The 22,188-nt window shown below is 39.0% G+C and overlaps 1 protein-coding gene across 1 annotated transcript in view; it reads left to right on the forward strand.

The window, feature by feature from the left end:
• Positions 1–22,188, forward strand: part of myom2b (myomesin 2b) — a 34,858-nt gene that overhangs the window by 9,239 nt on the left and 3,431 nt on the right. The window contains exons 10-33 of the mRNA XM_053620504.1: positions 671–812; positions 1,738–1,937; positions 2,029–2,082; positions 3,500–3,627; positions 4,079–4,262; positions 4,927–5,101; positions 5,868–5,989; positions 7,896–8,083; positions 8,200–8,326; positions 9,631–9,809; positions 9,965–10,079; positions 10,751–10,913; positions 11,031–11,137; positions 12,662–12,706; positions 12,938–13,074; positions 13,340–13,484; positions 13,631–13,693; positions 14,776–14,843; positions 15,064–15,177; positions 16,799–16,886; positions 16,973–17,011; positions 19,127–19,232; positions 19,915–20,078; positions 22,082–22,118. Of these exons, the coding sequence (XP_053476479.1) occupies positions 671–812; positions 1,738–1,937; positions 2,029–2,082; positions 3,500–3,627; positions 4,079–4,262; positions 4,927–5,101; positions 5,868–5,989; positions 7,896–8,083; positions 8,200–8,326; positions 9,631–9,809; positions 9,965–10,079; positions 10,751–10,913; positions 11,031–11,137; positions 12,662–12,706; positions 12,938–13,074; positions 13,340–13,484; positions 13,631–13,693; positions 14,776–14,843; positions 15,064–15,177; positions 16,799–16,886; positions 16,973–17,011; positions 19,127–19,232; positions 19,915–20,078; positions 22,082–22,118 (2,890 nt within the window). The remainder of the gene's footprint in view (positions 1–670; positions 813–1,737; positions 1,938–2,028; positions 2,083–3,499; positions 3,628–4,078; positions 4,263–4,926; positions 5,102–5,867; positions 5,990–7,895; positions 8,084–8,199; positions 8,327–9,630; positions 9,810–9,964; positions 10,080–10,750; positions 10,914–11,030; positions 11,138–12,661; positions 12,707–12,937; positions 13,075–13,339; positions 13,485–13,630; positions 13,694–14,775; positions 14,844–15,063; positions 15,178–16,798; positions 16,887–16,972; positions 17,012–19,126; positions 19,233–19,914; positions 20,079–22,081; positions 22,119–22,188) is intronic.

Below are 22,188 nucleotides of genomic sequence, written 5' to 3' on the forward strand. Positions count from 1 at the left end.
CCAATAGAAAAAGAAATTTCAATCCTGCAATGAGTAAAAGCATCTAAAAATCAGTCTAATAATCTTAGATTTGATTTATAATAATAAATATAAATATCAGATGAATTTGCCCATATTCAAGATGTAGTCACTTGCTAAGATTTTTTTTTTTTGCAGGTAAAATCGCAAAGAACCTTGATGATGTTTTATCAGAACCTTGGATTATTATTTAAAACTGCTTGAAAAAAAATTGTAAAACTTATTTTTTTCCTTTTCTACTGACACACTAGTGCAGTAGGTGTGAAACACTGAAATAGGGATTATACAGTAATACAAAATGTATGTAATACATGTTGGGTGCCTACATTTTTGCACTGTCAGGGGTTTTCAATCTTATCTCTTATCTGCATTCCAAACAAACAAGAATCCACAACAAGTGTGGTTGTTGTTTACTTTATATGACTATGATTATGTAGGTCTGAAGGACATCTAAAGGACTTAAAATAAATCATGTTCCTCTGCAAACTTTACTGTATACTATGCTGAACTTTTTATATATTTGTTACCGAAGTACACTGGAGTTACTTAATTACATTAAATCATGCCATCATTTTGCTTACTATATTAATGTTAAGAAGGTAACGAGAGCAGGACTTCTTGAGCATTTCACAGAGTCGTGATTCTTTTACAGATGGTCCCCCTCCAGTTCCTCTGGCCCCTGGAGCCCCCATGGACATTAAAATCCATGACGCGAACAGGGATTATGTCATTGTGTCCTGGAAGCCGCCCAACACCACCACTGAGGGCCCCATCATTGGATATTTTGTTGATAGGTGACTGAGCGGGCTGACATGTCTGATTGCTCTCATGACTAACTAACTTAACTACAGTAATTGCTGCTGATTGCCAGTGTGTGGGGAGGCACTGAGGGGATCTCATCATTCACATTTATAAAATGATATTAGTGGTTTAGGGATTCCTAATGTTTAGTCATTTTAATTATTCATTTTCAAAAATGGATGGAGAATTAGTTTTTAACGCAACTTTAACCCTTAAAATTCTGAGATGGTGCCAGTGCCAGTGTCTTACATTTTGCTTTAAAATGAAGGTATTATCTGGCATAGAAATGTTCTTGAACTATGTGTACTATAGTGTACATAGTATAACAGAAGAAGAAGATTTTATTCCCGTTATTTAGTTTGGTTTATAAACCAGCACAGACCAGTGAGGTTTTTGTATTTTTATTTATTCTAAAGGATTTTCCGAATTTCAAGTTGGTTAAGCTATAAACAGCAAGCCAGATCTTCAAATAAGACCTTCTTAGCAAGCATATGTTTTGTGTAATCAGTCCCTGCACTAATCATACGTCATTCAGGAACAGATTTGTTTGCGTCATCAACCTATATGATAGAAAACGCCACGTGTTTTGGAAATGGGGCAATTTTTTATTAAACCTAAATATCAGGCATAGACCTCTGAGGACTCCAAACATCACTGTCAGCAGTGTATTTACACAATGATAGTGAACATATAATTGGAAATGTAGCATCCTATGAGATTTTTTTTTCTTAAAAGAGTAAAAAAAAAAAAAGAGAAGAAAAAAAAAAGAGTTTTGGTCCATTTTGAGTAAGCACTATTTGTCTTAATAATAGGCTGTAATTTTCACTGTCTTTTTAATTGTATGGCGAGATAATGAATGCTTGGAAATAATTTCTTGTCCTTGTCCATTTTATGGCCTTTGCTTGAACTCCATGACAGATGTGAGGTCGGAACAGAGGACTGGGTACAGTGTAATGACTCACCCATTAAGATCTGTAAGTACCCCGTGTCAGGCCTGTTTGAGAGTCACGCCTATTACTTTCGCGTGCGTGCTGTTAACGCCCATGGCATCAGCAGACCTTCCAGAATGTCCGAACCCATTGCTGCAGTGGATCCTACTGAGTTTGAGAGACTTCATGGTAAAAATCAGCCAAATCCTTCATTATAAATAACATCATTCACCTTTGTGTGTCAGATTTTTGGATTTCTCTTGTTTTTTTGTTTTAACAGCTACAAGACTCGGTGGAAAACTCGACATCATTACCTATCACGATGACCTTGAAGGTAGTGTATATTCACACGAGCTCTTTATTAGAAACACCTGTACACCTGCTCACTCATGCAATCATCCAATCATGTGGCAGATGAATGTTCATCATGTTCAGAGAATGAGGAGAAACTGCTTGTTGATGCCTGATGAGTTGGTTTGAGCATTTCAGAAACTGCTGATCTCCTGGGATATTCACACACAGAATGGTGCAGAACAAACCCCCCAAAACTTTTTGTTGAGAGAGATCAGATCAGAGGAGAATGATCAGACTGGTTTGTGCTGATAGGTAGGCTATGGTGACTCAAATAACCACTGTTTACATCCGTGGTGAGCAGAAAAGCATCTCAGAATGCACAACACGCCAAACCTGGGAGCGGATGGGCTACAACAGCAGACGATGACATCATGTTCCATTCTTGTAAGCCAAGAACAGGACTCTGAGGCTACAGCGCTTTGAGAAGCTCCTTTTAAAGGCGCTTTATGAAATAAAGTTTATTATTATATTATTATTACAGTGGACATAGACTCACTGAAACGGATATTTTTTCCAATTTTGCATGATTGAGCAGATGTACAGCTGTTCTTAATAAAGTGATTGGTCAGTTTATATGTAGACACATTTTGAGTTCTGACACTGTTGACATAATAATCAGTTCACTAATATATGTTAAAGGTAGCAACAATACATAATGAATAGAGGGCTGTACTAGCGGAGTCAATAGCAGTTAATTTTATAGTAATATTGTGTTTTAAGAGTTTTTTTTTTTTTTTTTTTAAAAAAACATGTTCAAAGAGGATATTCAAATATATTTTAGACAAGGATTGCTAAAATAATGAAAAAATATTAATAAATCTAGATGTTGAGACCCAAAAATGAGGAAACTCAGTATTTTGTTCGGTCTTATTTCGTTTGTTTGGGTTGCTTCTGATCATCTCTACGCATATTATTTATTGTACGTACAATTAAACCTTGGTTTATCACCTTTTGTTTGAGTTTCACTATTCCTCTCATGGTTTTATCTTTTTTTGTTGTTGTTGTTGCAAAAAAAAAGTAATTATACAGGCCATAATTGTCTCACATTCAAGAGGTGCTGATTACTTTTTGATGAGAATTCCATCAGGAAAGGAGTGTCTGACCATCTGTGGTGCTTTTTGAAACTGGAATGAACACATCAACTGGTGTCAGGAGCGTGTGTGTGTGTGTGTGTGTGTGTGTGTGTGTGTGTGTGTGTTCGTGGGTGTTTACACCAATATTGCACATGATGCACTCATTTTAATGGTGCTGTCTTATCTTTTGAAAGCAGAACGGATGACATTGAGATGTTTTCGAGAGGTGTTTATACATGTGTGTTTGTGGGTGAGAAAAGGATTGAAAGTGAAATGCGCTGTTTGGTGCAGGCAGTAATTCTGTTTGATGTGATTTGTCTGTAGCTGAGGGAACAGCTCCTGGAGCTCCATCCAATGTCTACGCCTCTGAGACTGATCGAACATATGTTGTGCTCAGCTGGACCCCCCCGGTGTACAACGGCAGGGCCCCCATGTGGTACTACATTGAGAAGGTTGGTACACCTCAGTGTCAGAAAGCTAACCCTTTTGACGCTCACAGAGTCCATATCACTTTCACACTTTTACTTACAATTAGCCATCCGTTTGTGCACATAAATGAAGAGCTCCCACTTTAGTGTGAGCCTTTCTCGATTGTTAGCTGGCATTGCTGTGCGAAGTAATGGAGTGCTTTTTGATGGATTGGTTTAATCTCTGGATGGAAGCCGTTGTTGGCAAAGAGTGATAAAAACCACAGACTGGATTTTAATCTTACTCTCTACTCTACAAAGCTCACTACAGGCCCCTATCAAATCACTTTCACTGCTGATGTTAATGCTTTAAGGACAGCTGTAATTAACCATCTATTTTAATTTGTGAATTGAGAGACTGGAATTAGTGTAAGAGTTCCTTGATTGTCAGCTGACACGGCTGGGTGAAGTAATGGAGTACTTTTCAACGGCTTAGACTCTGGTTGGCAGTAACTCCTGGCAGAGGGTGAACACTCAAGTGCCAGTGCGTTCACCGCGCTACGCCGTCTTCAACCTGGCTGAAGGGAAAGAGTACCTGTTCCGCATACTCTCAGCCAACATGTATGGCACCAGTGAGCCCTCCAAGCCTACTGTACCCATCAAAACTCAAGAACTGCGTGGTAAGAAACAAATTGTTACTAAATAAACATCTGTAAAAAATTATATTATATTATACTAAGTACAACGCAATCATGCATTCCGGGAACACGTTTGTTTTTAAATCATTAAAGCTACCCAATCTTGTTGTATTAATAACATTGCCATAAAATACCTTTCCCGTAGTTCTACTGAAAATGATTCAAATAAAATGCTAGGAATTGGGGGGTGGGGTGGGGTGGAGGGTGTGTGTGTGTGTGTGTGTGTGTGGGGGGGGGGGGTTGTGTGTTAGTATGATTCTGATTGGTTAATCCTGTTTCTTATGATAGCAGACAATAATAAATAAATATATAAATAAATGTGATTAAACAAACTAAAGGACACATTCCTTTGATGTTTTTAATGTTATTTAACGTGTACATTATCAGATGTGGTATTAGTGTATGCTAACCACCCCCAAATAAGCATTAGAGACTAACCTAGCCAACCCCCACCCGCCAGCCCCCCCGCTACACCACTACCTGAAGTGTGAGCAAAAAACTGGAGGTTGATTCAAGGCTAGATCAGGAGAACAGTAATTAAATTGCCAATGGTGCTATAAGCCGTAACAAATGCATGCTCTGAAAGTCATCTGGAAGTTTAATCAGCAGTGGATGATCATTGTAATGAGGTTATCTGTTTCTCCAGGTGTTCCTTCAGCTCCTGGTCAGGTTGTGGCAACAAGAGAAACCGATACATCTGTTCTGATCCAGTGGGCCCCTCCAAAGGAGCCCAATAACCTCATTGGCTATTATATTGACTTGTGTGTTAAAGGATCAAAGAACTGGATCTCTGCTAACCACAAGCCACACAAGAAGACAGAGTATGTCCTCTAATATAATGTGTGTGTTTTCGTGTGTGTGTGTGTGTATGCAATTGTACTTGCTGTACAGCATATAGAAATGTCTAGCCAAAAAAAAAAAAAAATCCCAAGCTGGCAGACTTCTTTGTGTGAGAAGTTTTTGGAGCTTTCATGAGCATGATTCGGTCTGATAGCTGTATCTCTAGTCAAAGATGAACTTCTTCACTCAAAATAAAGCAGAAAAGTACACACTCCTAAACTGACTAAAAGTAGAAGAAATATTCACAAAAGTAAAAGACGTCCGCTTGAGATCACTTTGAACACACTTAATTAGTGCCCTTTTCACCAAGGAACCGAGGAATATAGCAAACATTACCTAAGGTAACTAAGAACAGCTTTAATCCTAATCTCTCAAATGTCAGCTAGCATGACAATAACTTGCTAATAGCTAGCTGGCACAATACAAACTGCTTTGATAAATATGGAAAGTGTAAGTAGCAACAGATAGATTACAGTGATTGGGGATCAGGTCTCGTTTTGCTGTTAAAATTTTGATTCGTTAGGAATTTCAATCAACTCTGAGCTCTGTTTTCTGCAAAAAAAAAAAAAAAAAAAAAGGGTCACCTTATGACTTTATATATATATGATTCTATAGAAATGTAGTGTTTGGAAAAGTGTTGGGTGAAACAAAAACCCAAGTAAAGAACAGACACATAAAAACGTACTTCCCACCTCTGTTAGGAAGCCGTTTTGGATTTAAACCTAAGCAGTTCTGCTTGTGTTTCAGGTTTGTCGTTCATGGCCTTAAAACAGGTGAGACGTATGTGTTCCGTGTGCAGGCCATCAATGAGCTGGGTCTCAGTGAGGAGTCACAGGAATCGGCGCCTCTATCTGTCAAAGCTGCTCTCAGTACGTATGGCCAGCTTTCATACAAACCGCATGACTGAGCCCACTGCTGTATGTCAAGCTAGGACACAAAGTACATTTTGTCTTTGAGTTTCTTATGAGAATCTTCTTCTTTGCCAGTGCAGTTTCACTAACCTAAAAACTGTGGGGGTGGGGCGGGGGGATACTACTCTGACTTTATGTATACAGCAGCATGTCAAACTACTAATAACAGAGTGCATGTGCAGCAGACGTGAGTCCATGCAGAATTATTGAAAAAAAGGGTAGAATTAATGTGCCCACTTTGCTGTTCCACTGACAGGAAGGGACTAAAAAGCAAAACCAAAAAAAAAAAAAACCCAAAACCTCAACCCAAAAAGGTTGAATAAAGTGTGTGTAGTGAAGAGTTAACCCTGAAATTGGACATATTGTTATCCAGACCTCAGATATAACAACAGGCTTAATTTGTAAAAGAACTCAATAAATTGAGTGCTAGGTCAGCTTATTCTTTAAACTTTCTTTACAGAAGTGCACATTGAATTGGCATTATTGTATTCATTTGACGAACTAAATTAGAGAATTAAAAGCATGAGAAATATCCTACATCTTGCGTACACATTGTGTGCACAATTAAGCAAAATAGGACATGCTGGATCAAGTGCTATTTTATGAACTTCAGAACAATTAGGGTTGGAGCGATATTATAAAATTCAACCGAATTTGCACTGATCATTACAACTAGGACTATTCGTGCAGCAATATATTGGTAATATACTGTACTAGACTCCTTTTAGATGGCAACGTTTTCCACCTTCTCATTCATGTTATCATATTAGTCTTTGCTATTTTTCGTTTCAAAAATAAAATTGGCTCATGCTTTTATTTCACATTGTATTGCACTTCTTAAGTCCGTATTTCTTGATCTCCTGATTTCTTTCAGGCTTACAGGAAAGTACTTGTGCTTAAAGGTGGTTGTCAAGATGCTATTGAAATACCCTGTAACTAACACTCAAGAAAAATTTCACAACCTAAACTAAATGCAGATGTATAATGTGAATGGCGCAAAAAAAACCAAAACAACAAACCCAACAACCCCAGCCTAAGCCCATGCGTAACCCGTCTCTGAAAACTTTGTTTTCAAGGACAGTTTCAAGCACTTTTTCTCTTTTGCTAAACACCGAAACTGTTCAAAAAACATTATTCTGAATAACAACTGGGATCTTGTGACAGAACGTGTATATTGCAGCCATGAAATGTGAACAATGTTCCATGATTTCCAGAGCAACTGAGTGTGAAAGACAGCACCTGACAGCAGACATCCTTTCGGTTTCAACAAAAGTCTTTAAAAATTAAAAGCTGTTATTAATCAAGTCTCACACCTAATCAATACCGTGGAACACTGTGGCCTATTCGGTGTTCTTCAAGTCCTAAACTAATGTGAAGTGTTTAAATTGAAACTTAGAAAGAACAAAGTAACCAGGACGAAACGGTTACTCAAAGTGAGCGAGTGAGTAAATATACATTATGCACTTAAAATGTCCTTATAAAAATTTCAGATTGAATCTGCTGAACACTGAGGATTTTTGCCTACACAATCATATATATTACGTCTACCATAATGCTGATGCAAATAAAATTGCTCCATAAATCAGTGTGCAGCTTTAATACTGCAGGAGTTACTTTGTGTCTTAGCATCGAAAACTTTCCGAATGTTGATTTAAGCGACCACTTTCGCATTCATAATTCGCAACAAACACCAGTCGTAACGCATCGCATCCGCCATAAATCATTCCCGCATTATAAGTCACAGCAGACAATAAATGGCCACGAATTGACTTTATTAAAAGCCAGAGATAGCCAGAGTACAGCGTGCTGCCGTGGACATTGAGTAATAGGCGCGTAAAGCACGAGTCATCTATCTTGTGTGCAGAGCTCCCCTCGGCTCCCTATGACATCGCTCTCCTCCACTGCGATGGCCAATCCATGGTGCTCAGCTGGAAGCGTCCTGTCCGCTGTGGGGGTGCTGAGGTCACCAAATATTACATCGACAAGTGCAATCTGGCTAAGAAAACATGGCAAGAGGTCAACGTCCCACCCATTAAGGAGAGGCTATACAAGGTTCATACAAATTTACCTCCTACACTACACTCTGCTATAGTTTATGTTACGGTTCCAGATGAGAAGAGTTTGGAGTGATGTGTGATGTTTTTTATTTTTTATTTTTATGTCTCCAGGTTCAAAACCTGACTCCTGGTGCAGTGTATCAGTTCAGGGTTTATGGTGCTAATGTAATCGGTTTGGGTGATGCATCTCCCGTTAGTGCTCCATTCATATGTGAGGCATGGAACATGCCCGAGCCAGGTAACGAACCCCACACACACATACTGTACATTAAAAAAATATGGTACTTAATGAAAGCTTTAATGCAAATGAAAATGCTTTTGCATTCCTAACACCCCACCCCCACCACCATCCTCCAATTAAATGAAAGTAATAGTAAAGTAAAGTAACAATTTTCAATTCGCATCAGTGTTCTCAGCCAGCCAATGCATTTCTGGTGTTCAATATTTGCTTCTTCATCTTTCCATTGGCTTAAAGTGATACTGTATTTGGAAGTCTTCATAACTGTACCAGAAAGTTTGAAGTGAGGCTAATGATAATACAGTATATATTTTCACTTTGAACCTGTGGACTGTGCCTTCTGTTTGACACACTCACAAATTAAAAATGAGATTTCAAAGTTTTATGGTGTTATCTGAGCATATGTTTATGGAGCATAGACTTCCATCAGTGGTTAACTACATTAACTTTTACTCAAAAAATACCTCAGGCACCAATAAAAATGATTATAGGTATCAGTTTTACATCAAATTCCATTTCCACACAGACTTAAGTTTTTTTTAGTGCTACAATGTGGACTAGCAGTGTAATACAATACCCCTATTTGTTACTGTATCCATGCTAAAATTGTCCATATCTGACTTTGGATTTAAACCCAGTGTGTGTGGCCTAAATGGAATTATATATATATATATATATATATTGTAAATTAATTAAGGACCCCTAGAAACACTCTAAGACACTGGACAAGGCCCAGAAAAGCATTTGTTTGTCCTTTGAGCTTCATATCTGACCAACTCCCTTTATTTTTTTTTGTTACAAAGTCCCCATGTACAACTCTAGTCTCATCCAGATGTCATGCAAACCTTACTAGCAATCTTTCTCTAACAAACAAACAAACAAACAAACAAACGAATTTCTATTAGTATCCCTAATGTGGATGTATTTTCATGTCCTTGGTGGGTTCGTGGCCAGAAACAGTGCACCTTCACTGATTGAGTGGAGTGGGGTGTGATATTGATTTGTCGGGATATTGCATCACACATCTAACACACCTTTAGACAATGTTCACGTATGAAAATATCACCCACCCATGCCACTGCCATGATTTGTATAATGTGCTTGGCTTATGATCACACAAAAATGACCAATTCTGTATTATTTAAGTCCATAAAAGTTTGTTGGAAAATTTTATCCATGCATTCATTCATTCATGTTCAGTAACAACTTCATCCTGAGCAGGGTTTGCGGTGGATCCAGAGTTCTAGCATTACTGATAACAATTCTTGACAGTGGATTCAGACTTTTGGTCATGTTCTGTCTAGGTCCAGCCTATGACCTGAGCGTCACTGAGATCAGAGATGACTCTCTGGTGGTGGAGTGGAAGGCTCCTGTTTATATCGGTGCCAGTGCCATCACTGGGTACTATGTGGACAAGTGCAAGACAGGTACTGATACCTGGACCACTACTAACACCAGTGCTGTGAACCACTGCTACCTAAAGGTACTGTCACTGGTGATGTCTACGTGAAAGTAAACATGTACATGTATTTTACTTGGCTGTCAGTCTGACATTCGACCAAAAAAATTTAGAGCGTATATAAAATACACAATGTATAATACAAGAAAAAAATAACATGAGTAATGTGTAATGCTTAGGTGAAGGACTTGGAGATGGGCTCATCCTACGTGTTCCGTGTACGCGCTGAGAACGCCCAGGGCATTGGAAATGCTTCATTATCCTCTGACCCAGTGTGTGCCAAGGCACTTCCAGGTAACACACACACACACACACACACACACACACGACACACAGATATAAGCAAACCACACACCCACTACTACCATGGACTGCCAACCATCTCGGCTATATCAGGAGGCATCAGGCTGAAATAAGCGGAAACAAGGTAAACAGCTTGCAGTGTAAGAGGTCATGTTAAAGAAAGGGAGAGAAATAGAAAGAGAGAGGGAAACTACACTCCGAACTGCTGAGGGAGGCAGATGTCTGCCTGGCCGCAGATAAGAAAAAAAAAAAAAAAAAACAGCAGACGAGATGATTCATCTTGAATTGGCTTAAAACATTCATACTCTATAAAAGGAAGGCACACACTTCCACCAGCAGAGTGCACTGTGGACTTGTGTGTGTGTGTGTGTGTGTATATATATATATATATATATATATATATATATATATATATATATATATATATGTGTGTGTGTGTGTGTGTGAGAGAGAGAGAGAGAGAGAGAGAGAGAAAGAGAGAGAGAGTGTGAGGATAGGACACCACAGGACAATGAAGGACAGATGCATTGGAGGCAAGTGTGCCCCATAATCCCACTGTATCCACTCCATAAATCCAACATGTCTACCCCATATCCCTTACACACTTCTGAATTAGGATGATTTATGTGTATATACACGTTTTCATATGTGTTCTTTTGAAGGTGCTCAGGAAATTAAGTGTGGCGTTGACAAGGAGACTGGAGATATTTATCTGTCTTTCGAGAGCTGTCAGATTACGGAGAAATCCCAGTTTGTGTGGAAGAAGTCCTATGAAGAAATCACGGATTTCTCCAAAGGAATTGTAAATAAAACATCAGGCAGTTGGTAAGCAGTACACCGTATATGGCTAGCTGTTATCGAGTATTAAAACAGTTTGTACATATTTAAGCCTCATTTGTATGCTGACCCAGTGTGCCGTTTGCCTTTCTGTGCTTGTCAAAGCTCGACTCTGTTGTTCAAGAACCCAGACAAAGAGGATGTGGGCACTTACTCTGTTTCTGTCACCAACACTGATGGAGCTTCAGCCAGTTACAAAATCTCATCAGAAGGTGGGCGATGCTAATTATGGAGCAAGTATAATGCATTATGCATCAAGTTTTTTATTTTTTTATTTCACTGTCCTGTATATTATGCCCTTAATATTTTATTATCTTCTATTCATGTGATGTGTTGAGAATATCAGTAAACACATGAATATATGCTTACTGATATTCTCAGCACATCGCACGCATAGGTGTTTAGCCACAAATGATCATCTGAGTGGCCAAAGATGTGACAAACCCAGTCATTTCATATCGTAGTGCTTCAGTCGGGTGATTTTTCTGTTCGGGACTAAATCTTTGGCTTTGCCCCACAACACAAAGGCACCTAGAGGCAAAACATGACTCACCTTACTTCAGTAAGGTGAAGTAAGGTCTCCACTAATAGCTGGTGTGTGGTGGGCGTTCTGGTGCACTATGGCTGCCGTAGCATCATCCAGGTGGATGCTACACATTAGTGGTGGTTAAGGAGACCCCCCACCCTCCCCCCATACTAAGTAAAGCGCTTTGAGTGATCATTATGTATCGCCCCCGAATGCAGGTTCCGCTTACACTGGCAGAAAACTTTAGTAGGAACATGTGTACACATCTGCTCATTCATGGAATTATCTATGTGGCAGTATGGCGATGCTTAAAAGCATGTAGATACTGTACAGGTCAAGAGCTTCAGAGCTTTAATGTTCACATCAAACATCTGAATGAGGAAAAAAAAAGTGATCTCAGTGACTTTGATCTTGATGCTGGACGGGTTGGTTCGTGTATTTTAGGAGAACTGTTGAATTTTCACACACAACAGCCTTTAGAGTTGAGACAGAATGGGGAGAAAAACAAAACCACATCCACTGAGCAGTAGTTTTGCAGACAGAAACACCTTGTTGATGAGAGAGGTCAGAGGAGAATGTCCAGACAGGTTCAAGTGAACAGGAAAGGCTATGGTGACGCAAATAACCACTCGTTACAACCGTGGTGAGCAGAAAAGCATCTCAGAACACATGCCAAACGTCGAGGCAGATGGCCTACAACAGCAGCAGACCACATCGAGTTCCAGTGCTGTCAGCCAAGAACAGGAATCTAAGGCTACAGTGGACACAGGCAGATTGCAAAAATGTCTTTTTTCCAATCTTTAACCTCTCGGTTTCAGTGAGTCTGTGGGCGGAGCCGCTGTATTGCTTTTTGTTGAAGATATATTGCATGTAGTCGAGTGTATTAGGACAGTCGATTCTCAGTATAAATGAAAATGAATCTTCTTGATGAAGCACTGACAATAACATTGATTCAGCCAGTGCTTTATTCGGGTCTTGAAATAGCAGCGCTTAAACGACGTGATGTCACATGAAAACCATCATTTTGGGTTAAAGATGTTTACAGCGTTCGCCACTGGAACATAATCATGTCTTAAAATCACTTCCATTTGGCAAGCAATTTCAGGTTGTCAAAAACCATACACCATGTGCACCATACACATATGATGCTTTTTCTTGCACTGTGCTCACAGATATTTGGTGGTATTTGATGGGTTTCTCTTCATTTCAGAGCTTGAGAAAATGCTGGCACTCAGTCATGACATCCGCCATCCAAGTAAGTAACCAAGTAACTAGTCCTGCTATTTTTATGCCACGACTATCTGAGAAGCTGAGTTTAGAACGGGAATTATTGCACGCGCCTTGACCAATGTCTTCTTGACCGATGTTTTACCAGTATTCTCAGAGCCGAGGTGGATTTGTGTATGTCTGTGCCGTTTTCAAGGGCATATGTGTGAAGCATGAGAGCACATGAAATTTACCTCTGCCACTTCTGTTTTCGCCTCAGTTATCCCTCTGAAGACCGAGCTTGCGTACAAAATTTTGGAAAGAGGTCGTGTGCGCTTATGGCTGCAAGCTGAGAACATCTCCTCTGCTGTGACCTACAAATTCTTTGCCAATAACAAAGAGCTTGTCAACTGCGAGGTAAGCAACGAGCGTCATGCAAAGCGACACGGACAGCCTGTGACATCAGTGTAAATGTTCGAGCGCTTGGTGAGAACTATTTTAGGTTTTAGATTGAGTTAACCCTAGGATGCACTTCACCCTGCGCAGTCTCACCCCGAACGCCTCCAAGAAAATGTAATAATACATCCGATCCAATTGAAATTCCCATATAAACCTAGTAGAAGCACCAATGAGGGCAATTTACTTCCCTATTTGTTTTGCTTTCTTCTTGTTTTTGCCCCAGCAAACTAAAATGAGACACGATGTAGCCACGGGCATTATTGAGATGGTGCTGGATCACTTCACCGAGGACAACCAGGGGACGTTCACCGTGCAGATTCAGGACGGAACAGCAAAGGCTCAGTCGTCTCTGGTGCTAATTGGAGATGGTAAGGCCATCTGCACTTATATATATATATATATATATATATATATATATATATATATATATATATATATATATATATATATATCTGATTTTCCCATTATGATTTGGCTTGCAGACCCTTAACCCGTGCTTTTTTTTTTACTCCAGCTTTCAAGGCAGCTCTGGCTGAGGCTGAATATCAGAGGAGGGAGTACATCCGTGTGAAAGAGGGTATAAATCAAAGAGAAGCAGTAGAAATGTTAATCTGTGTTTTATTAATACACACAAACTCTATTTATTTTTTATGTTTTTTATGTACCATATCTATAACCTATAACTATACACAAGGGGTGTAATGCAAGGACACTATAGGAATTTGTATAGATATACGTTTCTGTATCAGTATTCAGACCCGTCTGTGATATTTTCTAATGAAATTAGTAGGTTCTGTTTCCCAAAATATAAGACCCTGGCCAAGCAGTCCCTAAAGGTACGTTCAGACATACAGCAATTTAATCACTGCAAGTCGCCAGTCGCTGTACAATGAAGACGCCAGTAGGCGTTCCTACATTGATCAGTGGGTGGCGCAACTAGCATTCCACTTTTGACAACAAACCAGTTTTCTTGCCTCTAAAATGAAACATTCTGGAGGGAGATCATTTGTATATAAAATTCACCATGGTATATACGCATCATATCCTACGAGATGAAGGAGAAGAAATGGGTGCTTTCTGTTTCTTTGCGGTGAAAGCACAAGCGCCGGACTGTCTGGGTTGACAAAACAGTTCAGACTCTTAGGCAGCTTGGCGGATCACCTGTACTCTACTGTCTTCACTCCCCCTGCTAGTCACTGCACTAAATCGCTCCAAATTTGCATAAAGCTCTACTTTTCTCAACTTTGTTGCATCGCTGGACACGCCCACATCTACTGTAGTCGCTGTCACTCATGCTCTCGCTCAGTGTGCCTCCCAATTGTATTCCCATAATGTATTTGTAACATTTCTACATCGAATGTAGACCTACCATATGTCACAGTAGAATCTCAATAATAGTAAAGCAGTGAAGGTGAAAACGGAGCAAAATATATTAAGTAAATTTAAGTATGAGTTATAGTTGTTGGGTCTCAATTACAGGACGTTTTTATAGACACGGATAGAAGGTGTTATTCTACTCATAAGGATATAATACAACCTAAAATGCTAATTTCTGAAAAGCCAGGTGGATGCATTTATCATCCTTCAGATGTAAATCTGCTCATTTCTCATTGCTGCTGTGATTGCTTCATCAACTGCCAATGATCTCCCTTTTGCTAGGACCTCATTTTAGCCAGTTCCTGTCTGTTCATGTTGGGGAAGATGCCAGTGTCAGCCTCATCTGCAAGGCAAGTGAAGCCACATTTGTGCCTGAACACACCTCAAACAAATGGCCTGCGCTTATTTTCAGTGCCAGTTTGAATGACTAACGTGTCAGGCTTTATTTGGCTCAGGCATAAAGATATCATTGTGGTGGCTTGGTGTTCACAGGCGCACTGAACGGCCATATTTCAGGCTGGCTCGATTATCGCTGCCCACGGCCTGATGTGTGTCCTTTCCTCTCCTCAGGTGTCTAATCTGAAGAAAGAGTCTGTATTCCACTGGTTTAAGAACGATGTGGAGGTGATACCTGACGTGCCTGCTGACCTGAGCTCTGGAGTCTGTAAACTCACCCTGGCTTTGGTGAGATCTTGGATTCATGAAAAAAATAAATAAATAAATAAAAATAGCAATGTAGTTACTGAGCCAATAAAACAGAACAAATTTGAGGGACTGCAGCAATAACAGTGCAACTTGAGCAGCAACAGCTGTCGTTAAAGTGCAAAACATAGTGTACATTATAATCTGTATGGAATAATTGCATGATTCATTTGTTCCTGCTGAGTCGGTAAGACTTTTAGATTTTATTAAGTTTTATGTTCCCATTGTTTGCAGAGGTTAATCAAATTTTTTGCAGTCTTTTGGTTTTATAATAATGAACATGTCGATTTATGTTTCACGGCAGATCGCATTCAAAGCTCTGATGTCGGTTAATGGGAATGATGATGTTACAGATGCTCATAGTAATAACGTAGACACGCTGTGTGACTGCATGATTGAAAGGTTTTGTTACTCCCAGGAGAAAATAAGATGAATTGGAAAGAATTAATTGAAGATGAAAAGAAAACGGTTAAGCCAAGCACATAGGATATCATGCTGGAGAAATAATGTTTGGCTAAGATATGAATCTGTATCTGTTTAGTGCTCCAGATATTGATCTCTGTATTCAGATTTAAACCTAAAATAGGTTTGGCCTAAATCTGAAGAACTTTTTAAAACAATATGAACCTACTGTAAACGCTGTAAAGCTCGCATGAAAAAACTGGACAGTTCATAATTGGTCTAACTAGAGATGTGCACAGGACTTTTTTTTTTTTTTTTTTTTTAAACTACATGAAAGTAAGAACATCCCTCTCACGTAACTTTTCTTCGAGTTCCTAGTCCCTTGTTGTACTCTAGTAGTCTCAGCCAGATGCCCCCTGAACCGTTCTGGCAAACTTTCTTAAAAAATGTAACCAAAAGCATATATTCTGCCTCCTATTCATATCTGTAATTGTATTTGTTTAGAACATATTATCTGTTCATTCTGAATAATGTATTTGTATCCAGTCACAACATGGACAGGTGCATCATAGGTGCAGCAATGCACCAAGCTGATTATTCCTAACCACAGATTCTTTTTTATCTAGGCACTGGCATCACTGTAAAGGTCTGCTGTTCTGATATGACATTTAAAAAAATACCCCGCTTGTCTCCAGTAACTAGTAGATACAACAACTTGCACAGGTTGACATAGTCATCATGATTTTCCTTAACGTATATAACATTGTAAAATACAGCAAAATGTTCATTCGGGCTTTTAAAGCGAGCGAGTTAACAAGTAATCAAACATAAATGTCCTGATGGGAATGTACACTAGATTGTTGACATAGTGGTCAATTACATAATTATACATCCAGGGAGTATGATACAGTTCCAAAGCTAATTATGATCACTTCCTTTACAAAAACATGGGCTCAGAGCAGACACTAAAAGGAGGTTTGTGTTTTAACACTAATCAAAACACTTTGGTAGTTCTGGCAGTGGGTGTTTTTAATCCCCACTCACCCAACTACCGCTGCCTAACACTTCATTTTGCAGTCCGAATAATGGGAAAAGAACGTATAATACTACATAAGCGAGCTGTGTTAAACGAGCAGCCCACAGAAAACACACTCGAGTAGCTTGTTTCAGTAAACACTGTGTTCTGAAATTTCGCCCCCAGTTCTCCAAGAAGCATGTGGGTGTGTACAAAGCAACGATCAGCGATGACAGAGGACAAGACGAGTCTCAGGTTGATATTTCTGGGAAAGGTAATAGCGCACACCTCAGATTTTAGCAAATATTTGTGCACAAAAAAAAGCATTTCCTTAATTGACCTTTTCTCTTACTTCTTCAGCCTTTGACAACATCATTAACGAGCTCTCACGAATTGCTGGTATGTATCACATTAGCATTCCAGCATATCTTCGGTCTGTGCTGCTCATTTCACTCCTCTGAAGCTAGTCAGCATTCAGTACGTAACGAAAGATCAATGTCAGATCGACCAGATTTCACTCAGCAGATACAAAGATTGGCATTATCTTTTTACAGAATCAGAACCACAATTAAGCTGTTTTATGACTTCCCACACATCATCTTTAGCATGGATTCCGGATGGCTGCTGACTCATGATGAAGAGCAGCCGATTATATAGAAACCTTTGCTGCTTACACAGTCCAGCTAAATGTCAACCCTCTGAACGAGAGTACATCTGTAAAAGAAGATGGTTCTTTCAGTCTGTACTGAAACAGACAGACAGTTCAACACACTGTATACAATGACTGAAATCTAAATATACCTAGTTGACAATCAGTACGTTTACATGGACAACAATAATCCGATATTAACCCGATTAAGACGATACTCTGATTAAGAAACTAGCATGTAAACAGAGATTATTGATGACCTTAATCCGATTAAAGTCATACTCGAAGTAAACACAAATCAAATTAAGATGTGTGGAGTATTCCTGTTTCAGTCGCATTATGGAAGTGCGTTACAGACATGTACACACCTTAATCACACTATTAACATCGTGTGGGAGTTTTCACTGCATTTTGCGACAGGACACGTACATACATGGCAGTGCTCAACTGTTTGATGGCAAACTAGAGAGCACGGCTGCGTCCGAAACTGTATACTTAATACATAGTACGCAAAATACATGTATTTCGGCTACTATATAGTCGGTAAGCACACGGTTTGAGACGCAGCCCATGGCTTCAAGCAGTCGTCTGTTTGCACGTATAGCATGACAAATAATTAACTGCACTTGAAGTGTTCGTAAAATAAAAAATTAAACACCCGAAACTGTATACGGTACCATAACGAAGACCAACTGTATGTCTATACATGAAATTCTGGAGGGAACGTCGGACGGTGTGACGTGGGGACGTAATGACATGTGCCGTTAATCGATCTATGTTCTATAACATGTAAAACGAGTACATGAAAGGAGTATTCTAAAAGCGACTCATGTAAACACCTTAATCACAATATTGTCTTATTCAGAATAAGGTCAATAATTAGATTACTGCTGTCCATGTAAAAGTAGTCATTGTCTCGATCTTCCCAACCAAATATATTTCTTTTTATTGAAAATGAAAAGAAAAACATGATTATTTAGTCATTGGAGGGGAAAAAAATTATATTCCTGAGCTGCTGTGAGTCATACTGATTGTCCTGTAATAATAGTTGACACTCAGTGATTTGTCAGGGGTCTCGGGTCAGAATCAGAGGAAAATTACTATGAATACATCATATGCCAGATCAGATGCGTCAAATGCAATCATACCCTGACGCCAGGAACAAAAAAGAAGTGTAACTACATGGCGAAAGGCGAAAACCAATGAAAGGAGGAGAGAAAGAGTAAGCATGGGAGCGTGTAAACAAACCATATGAGAGACTGTAAGCGAGGGGGAAAAAAGGCGTGACAGAAAGATGAACAGATAATACATTTTGTTGTCTGTTGGTGTTGGTGGGAAGCTAAAGAAAAAAATTCAGATGATTTTATTCTCCATTGCCAGCCAAAGAGTATCTAGTGGAAGGTGTTGGTGTATCTCACTGTATTTTTGAATTTCATTCTGGTTTATATCAGGTGCTCCTAACATTGTTGACAAGCTGGAGAACACAATACACAGATTAGACAATAAAATATACAGCAAACACAAATGGTAAATAAAAAAAAGTAAATAAAAAAACCCACACACATCACAAGCGACCAGACATGATAGTTTATTATGCGTTTTAACTAGCTAGTTAGAAATAATAGGCTTGCTTTTTGGCCGAATCACCTTGAGGTACTCATTAGCCGTATTTCTGCCTTGTGAGAGTAGTTCATGTCTTCCAACATCCCAACACTAATCCCCTTTTCCCAAACCAATCACCAGTTACTGTCCCCCAACACCCCACGGAGCACCTCAGCCCAGAGCTCACTCGTTCTGTAATAGAAAAAACTCATAGTCTGACTTAAGTTTAAGGAAGTATCTCTCCTTTCTTTTGACATGAACAGGGTCCAGCGCTTCCGAGATGGTGATCCAATGCACTGCTGAGGGCATCATGCTGCAGTGCCATATGAAATATTACACAGAGGAAATGAAGATTCACTGGTTGCAAAAGTATGCTTATTCTCTCCCTCCGTTCCCTCCCGAGAAGGGAAGTTCCTGAATAGAGTGATGGAAATAGCCATGGAAATGAGATATGCATGCTTGCTCACACCTCCGAGCATGATGGCGGCCCTGCGTGTAAACATGATTTGGAGATTTTTGTCTATAATTGTGTTGCTTTAGTGTGCGGCACAAGAAAACGATTATTGAACAATGGGAAATTAGCAGGGCCAAGTGACAAGAGACCTGCATGACTGTCAATATAAATCAAATCTATCAGATTTATAGTTATTTAATCCTTTTGCCTTGAGGTGCAAACTGGAGGCATGCCGAATACTAACACATGAGGTAAATCTTCTTCCTTAGCTCATCTTGTAAACATGGCCATTCTTGTACCTTTCTTGTACAATTCGTGTAAATGTTCTGAAATTACTGTGAACGTTCCTTATCATTTCCACACCGAACTGTGCACTGAGAGGATACTCCTGGATTCTTGCAGTTACATAATGATTGTCCTTCCCATAGACCCCTGAATATCTAGAATACTAGTAGATTTCTATAAGGAAATGAGTGGAAAAGCAAACTGCTCACCAATACACTACTCTGTGTATAATTTACTGTATAATCACTGTTTGCAAATGTAATAGGAGCAATGTATCACCTTTATATACATTTTTTTATTGATATTCAACAGGGATACTAAAATTACTGCATCTGAAAGCATGCGTGTTGGTGGCACCCCAGCCATGGCCAGTCTGGAGATAGTTGAACCCACTGAAAAGAACAAAGGAGTATATACCTTTGTGATGACAGACACTGAGAAGACCTACACTCGCACCCTTGAACTGTCTGGACAAGGTAATAAAAGCTGCAAACTGATATGGTTTTTCTTAATCCTTAAAAAGAAAGATTTCATATGGTTTAAAGTAGGACTGCAACTAATGATCATTTTAATAATCGATTAGTCGGCCGATTATTTTTTCAGATTAATCGAATTAATTGATTTATTTAAAATAAATTCCACAAACTGAGTGTTACAAATATAAACTTTAGACTAAAATTTTACACAACTGTTTGTACAATTGTATAAGACTGAAAAGAACCCAGTACACACACCAGAATATACATTATTCATTTAGGACTGTAGTTTAGTTTAATTCAGTGCTCTTTGTGCATCCATAAAAAAAATATGCAAAATACTTATATATATATATATATATATATATATATATATATATATATATATATATATATATAAAAGTTTATATTATATAATAGTATTTATGCATTACTTTTTATGGATGCACAAAAAGCACTGAATTAAACTACAGTCCTAAATTAATAATAAAAACTCACTTTCCCTGCACCTTGTGGTTTCTGTTACTCACTGCCTTTTGGCATATTGTTTTACTTCTGTTTACTTTTGATCGTAGTGTTTAATTAGACATTACAGATCTTACTTGCCCTCCCACTGTTTATCACCACGTCTACATTGTGAGTGAGGAGCAACGCTGCCTCGTTACCAATAGATCACTTCCGTTATAATAAACGACAGAAGTTACACTGCAAGTGCACAAATAATGAGTTTATAATGACAATAAACTGGAATTCAAATAAATCTTTTAAACAACTTGCATCAGTTTCCCTAAGCCCTTACACACAGTGGAGTACTTTGGATACAAACATGAGTTTGTGCTCGTGCATCACTGTCGTGCTTCCGTGCTACACAAGCTCCGCTTTGTAAAGTTTGATCTTCTCCGCGGTGTTTAATATAAAAAGAGGCCCTGCCTTAGAGGACTTGGAGGTCGCACACTTTCTTCCTCAGTCACTTGACGATTTCGGCTCCGTCTGATGGTGACTGAGGTCATGATGGGAATAAAAGGTAACACTGACATAAACAGTAAACTGAAGAAAGTCATTGTTGTTGACTCTGGGTATCTGCTAAAGCTAGTGGCGTCACATTACATGCGTATGACGTCAAGTACCACTGACTGGGAAACGGTTTATACTTCCGGTTAGTAAAAAACCGCTCATGTTCCATTTGAGACAATATTACCTTTCTAAAATTCATACACTAGATGGTAGAGTGCATAGTGTAAGTGTATAGTACATCATCTGGGACACAACTTTAGTATTTACTCTCCGAAGCGTGTTTTCGGAACAGAAGTAACGTAATGAGTAAATCTCCCCCTTGCCGTAATGAGATTTGTTGACAACAATTTTCATAATCGATTATTATCCATTTTATCGATTAGTTGTTGCAGCTCTAGTTTAAAGGCAAAGGTCTAATTAAAAACAAACTTGAGAGAAAGGTTTTAACTGTGTACCCTATTTGATCTCTGAATAAACATAATACATTTGCGAAACAGCAATCCCTCACATGGGGTTTCAGACACTGGAACAAACAAACAACATTAATTGAAAGTGGCCAACTCCAAGCTCCATGTGGAATGGTATTCGAGAGTGGTGTTGCCCAAGGATCTGGCACGTCATCTAATCTCGGGAACCATTTTTAAAAAGCTCCTACATTCCTTGGGTAATTCCAGTCGTGAGGTATTGGTAACAATGTATCAAAGGTGCAGATCCTGGCTTTGGCAGCAGTTAGTCCACAGACTGTCGTGTGTGCTGCCCGAGAGCACTTGCAATCAGTAGAGCAAAGACAGTAATTAATTAGGAAAAAAAAAAAACGATGATACCTTGCAATGCAGCAAAACATAGCTATTACAATAATGAGATCTAAAAAAAAAATTCTATACTGTCCCTTAGAGGGTTCTAATGTTAAGTAATTTTTCTCTTGCTCATGTCTCATTTAGTCTGTGCTTAACATTTATCTTCTTTCTGCCTTTTATCCACCCCTCTAGTCTATGATAATGCCTATGCAGAGTTCCAGAGACTCAAGTAAGATAATCATTGCTTGGGATGCTGCTTGCTTCGCTTGCCTTCCCTTCAGTGTTTAGAAATGCAGAGC

Source organism: Ictalurus furcatus, chromosome 3 (genome assembly GCF_023375685.1).
Source record: "Ictalurus furcatus strain D&B chromosome 3, Billie_1.0, whole genome shotgun sequence".
In the NCBI taxonomy this organism is placed as follows: domain Eukaryota; kingdom Metazoa; phylum Chordata; class Actinopteri; order Siluriformes; family Ictaluridae; genus Ictalurus; species Ictalurus furcatus.